General features: G+C 41.6%; 2 protein-coding genes across 2 annotated transcripts in view; one reads left to right on the top strand and one right to left on the bottom strand.

Moving 5' to 3' along the window:
* The window catches only part of pdzd8 (PDZ domain containing 8), a 43,100-nt gene extending 36,640 nt beyond the window's left edge, over nt 1–6,460 (top strand). The window contains exons 6-7 of the transcript XR_004660091.1: nt 2,548–2,551; nt 6,450–6,460. The gene's annotated coding sequence lies outside the window, so the exon portion shown is untranslated. The remainder of the gene's footprint in view (nt 1–2,547; nt 2,552–6,449) is intronic.
* slc18a2 (solute carrier family 18 member 2) overlaps nt 1,476–10,427 on the bottom strand; it is a 35,184-nt gene continuing 26,232 nt past the window's right edge. The window contains exons 8-14 of the mRNA XM_034897916.1: nt 9,288–9,383; nt 8,394–8,472; nt 7,557–7,608; nt 4,233–4,296; nt 4,023–4,142; nt 3,305–3,438; nt 1,476–2,206 (exon numbers count right to left, since the gene is read on the bottom strand). Coding sequence (XP_034753807.1) covers nt 2,099–2,206; nt 3,305–3,438; nt 4,023–4,142; nt 4,233–4,296; nt 7,557–7,608; nt 8,394–8,472; nt 9,288–9,383 — 653 coding nt within the window. The 3' untranslated portion in view covers nt 1,476–2,098. The remainder of the gene's footprint in view (nt 2,207–3,304; nt 3,439–4,022; nt 4,143–4,232; nt 4,297–7,556; nt 7,609–8,393; nt 8,473–9,287; nt 9,384–10,427) is intronic.

The following is a 10,427-nucleotide window of genomic DNA, read 5'->3' as shown; positions in this document are numbered from 1 at the left end:
CCTCCAGCAGCAGCCTCCAGCAGCCTCCACCTGCAGCCTCCACCTGCAGCCTTCGGCAGCAACCTCCAGCAGCAGCCACCTGCAGCCTCCACCTGCAGCCTCACACACACTCTCCTCCCATCTGCCAGACGCTACAGAGCAGGAAGGTGCTAAGCTTTAATAGCACTGCTGAACCAGCAACCCGTCCAGTCCTCATCAGTAGAACCATGGGCTGTAACCTGTGTCATTTATAGCTCTTATATCAACATTTTGCATTCTTTTATTTGTGCAATTCCATTTCTGTGTCATTTATTTTAAAATAGGGCATGTGCATGTATATTGTTGTCTCGTCATTTATTGTTGTGTACTGTAAGTCCGTGACTGTCCGTGTGTGACTGATAACTTGTGCGTGTGTTTGTCACTGCTTCTTGTACACAGCTTCCCTATCAATCAAATGTATTTATTCAATTACAAAATCTAAACATCCAATCTAATTAGCCAAATGACAAAACAAATGTAGTTAATTTGTGTCTGTTGCTAACATGCATGAGCTACTAGCTTATGTAATACGTCGTGGTCCTGCAGGCTAAGGGACTGTACCTAATGGAGACACTCCAGGTAAAGAGCTACAGTAGAGTCTGTGTCTAATGACGTCATCAGTCTCCACGTGGATACGCACATTAGACGCTAACTAATTAAAATGCGCTAACACGCATGTATCTGACCAGGATAACCAAACTAATTAAAACATGTCAGCGCAGTACGTCCCCAGGTAATGGGTTAAATATTAGGTTTAAATATGGAAATTCATTTAGAAGGTAGCTCCAGAGGCAGCCTGACACAGAGACGTCTAAATGTGTATTTTGAGGGCGGCCTGTAGCTCGCTCAGTCAGTGCTGCTCCATGTGGGCTGAGTCCTGCAGTGGCCCGGGTTCAAATCCAGTCTGCGGCCGTTTGCTGGGTGCCCCCCCCCCTCTCACGTCTGTCCAGTACCATACCATACTGCTTGTTGCTAATTTATGTTACATCTTATTTTTTACCTATTTTATTGTTTTATTCCATTCTAATGAAATATATTTGAATATTTGTTTAGGCCTCCGTGTATGTGTGTGTGTGTGTGTGTGTGTGTGTGTGTGTGTGTAGCATTGATAAAACTGCATTTCATTGTGCGATCGTGTTAAACTTCCAACCTATGTCTATATGAAACCAAACCAACGCAGAAGTTTCTCTCCCAGGAAACAGATGGCTCGCTGCTTGTCCAGTGTGCACAATCCTGGATCATCTATCATGTGTGTATTTATCCATAATTGGTATATTTTGTAAAACATAAGTGTTAGGAACATAGCAAGCTAGCAGATGGACAGAGGAAAAGTGTGTTCTACGTCAGGAGAGGCTCTCTTTCTACTTACTCTGAGTTACAATTGGGGATGCAGCCAGGCTCTGTTCTGGGCCTGCTTCTCTCTACTACACAGGGAAATAAAGGCCACTGTCTGAGAATTTACAGTATTAATGATTTATTCAAAAAAAACAGTACGAACAGCAGATTTAAATGATCTTTTTCTCTAAAGTTGCCAAACTGCAAGGTTCTGTTCTTATGAAGAGAGCATGTATCTATATTGTGATTTAGAATACATTCCTCATCCTCTTCTTTAACAAACAACAGTTTCTGGACATACCACACAATTACCCAATATAATAGCAACGTGCACAAGGTCTGGTAATAATACTCTAGACAGCATCATGGACTTACAGTAGATAGAAATGAGACTTTTAATGGCTGACGAATGAATGAAGACAGATTTGTATCCAAAATAAACCACTAAAGCGTACTTGTTGCTCAGCACCCTCCTACTACCTTAAAGTGCTTTTGGACACATCTTTCTACTGAATAAGGCTGTTGGCTAAAAAAATATCTCTCACACAATGCGCTCGCAACCACAGATCAAGAACAACTTTGGTTTGCTCCAGTACAACTGCTAAGAAGACACAGAACAGTGAAGACTGAATGTGGGACATTCACATGAAATATCTTGTTTTTTTTTCTTCTCTGTTCCTTTTTTTTTTTTTTTTTACAACAAAATAGATCCTCTAAAGGGTTAAACTGCATGGCTGCTGTGCTGTTAATCGTAATCGTCATATTCTGGATCCATGTTTTCCCCCTGGTAGTACGTCCCCTGTGTGGAGTAGGACCTCGTCTTCATTGAACAGTTGGTGTCCATCAAAATAGCCTGAAAAGACAATTGTAAGAAACTGTTGTTTCTGCCACAAAATGTGTCAAAGGTGAGTGAAATACCTTTTTGTTACGCAGTAATACCCAGAAGCACATGTTGTGCTTACTTTAGTGCGGGATCCATATTTGGGGAGTTTCATGGTTTTACAGTCACTTATCCAGTTACATTACATATATACAGTATGTGTGAGACAAGGTTCATTCAGGGTACTTCAAATGAATTTGGGCTAAACGATATTGTGTTTTAGCATCGACATCACGTTGTGCGCATGGGCGACAGTCACATCGCAGGACGTTGCGATGTTGAGCTAAAACTTTTTTTGCTGCTTGATACTGTAGAAAAGTAAACTTCGTTTTCATTTTACATGATTATTACAGTCCGACCCTTCCCCTTTAAGACCGGTAGCCATGTGGACAGCCCCTTTAAGACAGGTAGCCATGTGGGCAGCCCCTTCAAGACAGGTAGCCATGTGGACAGCCCCTTTAAGACAGGTAGCCATGTGGGCAGCCCCTTTAAGACCGGTAGCCATGTGGGCAGCCCCTTTAAGACCGGTAGCCATGTGGGCAGCCCCTTTAAGACCGGTAGCCATGTGGGCAGCCCCCTTAAGACCGGTAGCCATGTGGGCAGCCCCCTTAAGACCGGTAGCCATGTGGGCAGCATATAGACGAAATATGCAAATGTTTGTGTCTTTGATGCTAGCTACAAGATTTGTTTATTGGTAATTTGCACATTTTTGAACTGAGCGAATTTTTTAAAATAATTTTTAGTTTCTGTCCATCCATCCATGTCTGTATGTTGTATGCAGATTAGGTGAAAACCACAGGAAGAGTTAGAAAAAGTAGGTATATAAGGCGTATACTATGTCATGTGATTCAGCTTAATTCAAGAATAGTGGAAAAGTAAGGTTATGAAATGTGCGAAGTGTAACCGCGTAAACCGGTCTAATTTGATTATAGCAGCACCTGTTGGTCCACATGGGTCATTTTTCATTTGTGAGGTGTAACATTTTGTTGACTTTACCTTCCAGGGCTTCCATATTTCTTTATGTTCATAAAGGATTTTATTGATTGTATGTATGTGTGCTTTGAATCTTACAATTTTCTCTTCTTGTCCCGGTGGACTCCTGAGGAAGATGCAAAGAGGAGCAAAAATAATATCCACTATTCCAATGATGGTCATCAGCCAGGGGAAGCCAATACTCTCAGCTATTGATCCTCCGATGGATGGACCTGGATCCGACAGGGACAGATCACATACACCCCTTCTTTAGTTTGGCTAGTTGGATTAGAGCAGCACTTTGCACTGCAACTCTCTACAGACGTATGGTTAACAACAGGTTCAGTTAGGATAAATACATGTATCCCTTGACCTTGAGTATATGAAAATGGAATAATGTAATTTTAAAATCTTTGCGATTTGACACAGTTGTATTTGGGCTATTTGGACCTAGGATATATATACATTTTGTTAAATATTCCAAATATTCTGAGTCAATATTCTAGATTAAATGCTGTGATTTGTTACATGGAAACACATATTGTACTTGCTGTGCAATAATCACAAATTAGTGCTAGAGGATGCATAACCAGATGTTTCTATTTAATGTCATGGTTTTATTCCTTTAACCTAGACACCAAGTAACACAGTCATTAGCTAGAAACACATATGGTCATGTCCTTAAAGTAACTAATGAGGTAGGCCAAAATCAAGATGAGACAATGATTTCTAGAGATTGGACACTTTCTGTTGCTTCTTAAATTAAAATAATTATAATAGTCTATAATATTGCTAAGGTTTCATGGTCCCTTCTTACCTAAAGCAAATCCCATGCAGAAGGCCACATCAGCAATGGCATACACACTTCCATAAACAGACACATGGCGCAGGTCCACCAGGTAACCCATGATAGGCATCATAGACGAGTCCACCATGCCTGTAACACAGCAGAGACATTATAGCTTACACACTCAGCAATGGGAACACTTCAGTACTTCATAAGCACAGTATTACATGTCTGACTTACCAATGGCAAAACCAACACCAAAGTTTGGAACAATCAGACCATAGATGTTTTGGGCAAATGGAACCTAGAACAGAACAGATTTATAAAAATGTATATTTATATTTATTCAATTTGATTTTATCCATTTGTAATATAAATTATAAACATTTTCAATTTGGGAGCTTTGCATTCTGCATGTTTGCATTCTGTATTAGATCTACTGGCTGAGAAATGTAAAATTTTGTAAATGTAAAATTTTGTGATCAAATTTTTATTTACAAATTAAGAACAAGTACAGGGCCGAAAAAAATACAGAGTGGAAAGACAGGAAAGAGGGAAACATGAAAAAAAACACAACAGAAAGAGTGTCGTCCATAGCTTACAAATAATTCATGCAGAAACAGACATATACACAGACAAACACAAGACAGGGGACCAATCACATGCTCAAACAGAAGGGAAGGCTGTAGCATGGATCTCAAATGCCGAGCCAAGTGTCCAGAGTCATTCCTGGCACTTCCTTCACGTAGAGAGCTCCATGTACACAACATCCCAAAAGGAAATGGTCCATGTACGAAGAGACAAGTGGTAGTTTCCAGTGGGTTGCAATCATTTTTGATACAGCATGTTTTTGAGGTTTAGAGAGCTGGAGGGCTGACAAATTGTTCCAATCAAATTCAAAACAGTGATAATAACAGGTATAGTAAGATTAACCAAGGCGGAAGTTTTGGATGCAGATCATCTGGAGATGCGTACCTTGAGCGTTTAGTGGGCAGAAAGTGCATAAAGGGCTGTCAATGATTTTCATATGGTGCATTTTTATGGGGGTGAGGTATGTCCTATGAATGAAATTGTAGTGAATCTGCTGACTGCCTGGATTTCAAGATTCTTCTAGACCACGCATCATTCCAGTCAAAATTGATACTCAGTCCTGGGCCATCACTATCCCAGACCCTCTCAATGGGAAGGGCAGAGCAGCCAGATATCACTAAGAACTGATAAAGCCTGGATACCATACCACAGTTTATAGGCTGCACAGTACATAACTACCGGATAGGATGGATGGGCAAAGGCCTCTGCCAGGGGACACCATTAACCTTGAGTGCTGATCTTAATTGAAGGTAAAAGAAAGACCAAATGCATTTTGTAAGTCAGGAAAATGCAATAAGCCATCCTCACTTAAAATGTCTTTTGTATTTTGTTCCCTTTGTGGGGCTGTTACCGGCCACCCACCAATCAAGAGTGCTGAATTATTGAATAATGCCATCTATGTTGCAATGTGTTTCAGCCAATCTCAAAGTTTAAATAAGATGAGTGGTAATGGGACCAAAGCGTAGCTGGCACTGCTTGTTAGAATCTGGGTATCGTATCTGGGTTAAACCAGGTGAGGAGGGGTTTCAACACAAAGGAGCAGAATGTTGTTAATCCCCTTCTTGACTAGTGATTGTTCTAAAGCAAAAGTAAAATTAATTTGCAACAATGAGTCTAACCTGGCGAACGCAGCTTCAAGGTTTTGCAGCTTCAGTGACTTGTAGTTTAGAACAGAATATTATAATGTTGCTCCTAATAAAACCTTTTTTCATCTCCCACAATATTCTGGGGGGTTCTACAGAGGCAACATTAATGTCAGCATATATCTGTAATTGAGTGACCAAGAATTCATTTTTCAGTAAAGAAGTATTAAAGTGCCATCTAACAGCAGACGGTCTAGGGTGGTGACGTAGAGAACTCCCTCATAGTCAGAGAGTGCCCTTGGAAGCTTTATTAATTGAATAAATAATCGAGGGGCTGCAATAAAAATATTTGTGTCTAGGTGAGGAAAAAGAGACAGAAAAGACCCAAGCGGCCCACCCATGATTCCATTTGTGGCTTGAGTCTGAACCCCAGTGGCCTTTGCCTTGACCGATCAATATTTGGGTCCCACACAGCATTGAAGTCAGCATCAACAACAAAAGAACAGTCTGTCAACTCCAGCATTTGATTGGTGGGCGTTCCATAGAAATTGCCATCACAAACATTAGGCGCATAAACTGACCGAAGTGCAATTTTCGTAGAACTATGTTCCACTGTAGAAGTCACAATTCTACCTGTATCTGACCAACATGACAAAACGTTAAGCAGAAGATTCTGTTTAACAACAGGGGCCACTCCTTTGGTTTTTGAACTTGCAGAGGATGATGCAAAAGTTTCTGTAATCACATCAGATAACAGTGCAATAAACCTAGGACACATTAAGAGATTAAGACAAATCAAAAGGGTGCAGTTGTTTTAATCCTGGTCTTCTTCCACGGTATTCTCCATGGTAGGACACGAGGCATAAGCTGCCTCCGTGGCTACAGGCTGACGGAGAGCAGCCCGCCCCGCATACTCATCTCCAGCCTTGGCAGAGGGGAAAGCTCTGTACTGGCTACTTTCCTTGACTTTCAGGGTTTAAAGCAGGATAAAAAAGTTTAAAGCAGTAGAAAATCCAGACCCTTGACTTGTGCTGAATCCATGGCTTGGTAGAAGGTTTGGTAACGCTTGACCGTTAATTTGATGGAGTCCAGGGAAAAGCAGATTTTACTGCCAGAGACATCGGGTGGAGATCTCAGTGCAGCTTGAAGAATAGCTTGGCTGGCTCTGTAGCGAAGCACATTGAAAATCAGCGCGCGAGTAGTAGTGCTGTTCTTTTTTGGGCGATCACTGTAAATCCGGTTGGCTCTCATAATCTAAATCTGAACAAGTGCCAGTTCCGACAGCCATTTAGGCAGAAAGCACGAGAGCAGTGGAGCCTTCCAACCCTCATTTCCGGTTTCTGTCCTCCATGTCTGCCAGCTTCACCTCCATCTCTTGTAAAGCCTGCACATGGCTGTCATGAACACTTGGGTTGCTTTCCACGGTATTTTTTAGATTGTTCATGTCAGATCTGATAGAGCCAAGGCTTACTGCCAGAGATGCTAGCTGAGCATGAACAGCAGTTAGCTTCTCGATGTGCTTCCCGACGTCCACCTGTTGAATCTCAGAGAAGCGTGGTTCGAAGTAGTTCTTCTGTTTCTCCAGTACTGCCTCTGCAATGACATCAGTATCGCTGTGTTGCACTCTGCCTTTGTTTTCCATTCTGTTTTAAGTCATTCTGATGAGCACACAGTGGTAAAATGTCAAAGTTGGAACCATATGACACAACTACAGTATTTGGCTTCAGGGTTCCGAGGTTAATGCCCACCACACAAATCCACCGCAGAGTTCATTTCATTTAAAGCAGCAACATCTCTGCTCCACTCCCTGAACCCTTTAGTGACCCTCCAGGGCTCAAATATCTGATATCTGAAGACCCACTAATGGTGTAGTTGTAAGCCTCATACTTACACATATTACACTGACTCCAACCAGAACAATTCCAATGAGAGCACAAAGCCATCTGTCAGGGAGAGAAGCCAGGGTCAGGGTTATCAAAATGAAACCACTTTGACAAAGATCAATAGTCTTTGCTTAAAGTTAGAAAATAATGTATGTTTTTCACATACATACAACACATATGCACATACATATGATTAACATTATATTTTACCTCAATGCTTAGTGTACATAAACACAACTCATGAAATAAATCACTTTTTCTTAACAGAGTTATATACTGCCCAATATCATCAATTTATCACAGATGTTGCTTAATAGCTGGGAATGAACAGTATAGGTAACACATCTCTATAAGTGTGTATTTATTACTTTGGCTGGTAGTTTTTATTGGCAGCCCATGGCATTGAACTTATTTTTTCTATGGGGGTAATATGGAGGTGGCGTATTTTTATGAAAAAGAAGGAAATAGATAGATAAGGTTCTGAACAGGAAATCAACATTAGGACTCACCTGAAAATATTACTAAAGTCTTAGTTATATTTTATTATATTTATTTTATTTAAAGCAATAAGATCATTTATCCTATTTGATGCTCTTTGAACCTATTCACGTACTACGCATTCATACATTCTTGCTTCCTCTTCCCTCTCTCTCACAAGACACCTTCGTTACACAGACACAACTCCCCCAGCGCTGTATCATCAAGGCCTCAACACAGCCAGCCTCTCAAACACTAAAAACACTGAAAACTCATTTGGAGGGGTGGAACAGATATCACATCAGAGAGAGAGAGAGAGAGAGAGAGAGAGAGAGAGAGTGATAGATAAGGATCATTTCCCTCCTTACCTTCCCATCTTGTGCGCCAATGTGCCAAAGATGTAGGTTCCAATAAGGTAGGAGATGGACGCTGGTAAGAAAGCGACGCCTGGGCAACCGACAGACACATACAAAGAGAGAGAGAGAGAGAGAGAGAGAGAGAGAGAGAGAGAGAGAGAGAGAAAGAGAGATGAGAGACTGGAGGTGTGGGCAGCCTTTCTAAGATAAGCAGATCTCTATCAGCGCCTCATCACTGAGCCTCCGTACATCTTCCATTGTCTGTAATAAAGACTTGTGCTTTCCACCTGCCAGCACATGACACCCTAATATCCTGTTCTCCACTCATCCTTTTTATCTGACCTAGACTTCATACACAACCCACTGGAACAAACTAATAACACCAAAGACTGCAGGAAGCCTGTGGATAGTTGATATCTAGCAGGATAGAAGAGAACCACTTTTGCACTATGGCAAGTCTTTAAGTAAAAGATGCATGTACGGTATATAATGTAAATTAGAATATGTGGAGCAATGACTGATGGTATTTTGTTAAAATACAAAAATTAGTAACCAGAAAACTGATTATCACTCCTAGCAATGTGTTTTTGCATTACGATTTTTTGAATACATTTTTCAGAAAGGGGAAGTGAAGTGAAGCATTTGGTCTTTTCAAAATCATGACTATTATTTAGTGAGGGTAGAACAAGACTTTAAGCAGCAAAGGAGATCTGTTGACCCCGGCGAAGCTGAGAAAACCAAACAACAGTTTGAGGACCTCCTGAACCTGACTGTGCATTTGTGTGTGCATTTTGAAGTACTGACTGAATTTCTCATCAACATTTAGGTGCTACAACGACACACAGTAGTCTGTGTGTGCATAATGTGTATTTTTTTAGTGAGTCCTGAAGAGAGCATTGTAAATACCTAACTGCCATTTCCTGGCACACATGGTCTCCATCATCCAGATCGGCAGCGTTGGCTCCATCATGGCAATGGCCATATTTCCAAAACAAATGGCACCTGGGGAGGAAGATGGGCATAAGTGGACAAAGTTTCAATTATACTCTGTTTTTCTTCTTGGTCCCTATTTGTTCCTTCCTACCACTACACACACGCGCGCACACAAACACACACACACACACACACACACACACACACACACACACACACACGGACACACACACCCTGCTCTCTTTGTTGCTGTGTTGTCACAGTAATTGATGTAATGGGAAAGGCTAACTCGCACACAAATGCAATTTTCCTGCCACATACGTTTGTATTACGCCTCTTGTGAGAACCATGTAGTGTCCACATGTTTTCTCTAATTCCTAGCCATAGCCATTAAAAGACATCTCTTAAATCTTGTGATTCTGTCCCTCTGGTAAACTGAGACTTTAAGACAGTCTTTGTGGCAAATCGTGGATGTAAGCCTCTGCAGGGAGAGTGAGTACATTTGTGTTACTTTTTTGAAGGTGCTTGTTGTCAATAAAGAGAAGTCTGCTATCATTACCGTAATATAACATGATGGCACATACATTTAACCTCAAGACTGTTTTCTCCTGCATGGTCAAGTTGTTTTCCAATGCAGATAACAGTAGGAATGAGATCATGGCTTGATGAGTTTATGTTTGGGTGGACTCTGTGGGTGGACTGCAACCTGCTAGGCTTGTGAAACTTGTTGTGTTTCTCCACTGTTTGACATTTTGTTCATAATGCCTGTGGCCTGTTTTCAAATCATGCCTGAGGATCACCACCTTGTCCTGGTGAGAAGGCTTGTGTTTCCTTGTTGTCGTTCCTGGCAACAGCTTAAACTTGGGGGCGCATGAAAAGCGGGAATGGCCAGTCGAAACCTAACCCGGGTAGGGTGTTGTTAGTCTGTAGTCATGGACCCCCCTTGATCCCGGCCTCCTCCGGCCACATGTCAAAGTGTCCTTGAGCAAGACTCTTAACGCCTAGCTGTTACCCGGGTGCTGTATGTAGCCAACCTTAAGGAAAAGAAGAACGCGACGGTTGGGTTAAGGAAAAGAAGAACGCGACGGTTGGGTTAAGGAAAAGAAGAACGCG

This window comes from Etheostoma cragini, chromosome 17 (genome assembly GCF_013103735.1).
Source record: "Etheostoma cragini isolate CJK2018 chromosome 17, CSU_Ecrag_1.0, whole genome shotgun sequence".
NCBI classification, from domain to species: domain Eukaryota; kingdom Metazoa; phylum Chordata; class Actinopteri; order Perciformes; family Percidae; genus Etheostoma; species Etheostoma cragini.
The sequence above is the reverse complement of the archived record's forward strand: the minus strand, read 5'-3'. Positions and strand labels throughout refer to the sequence as shown.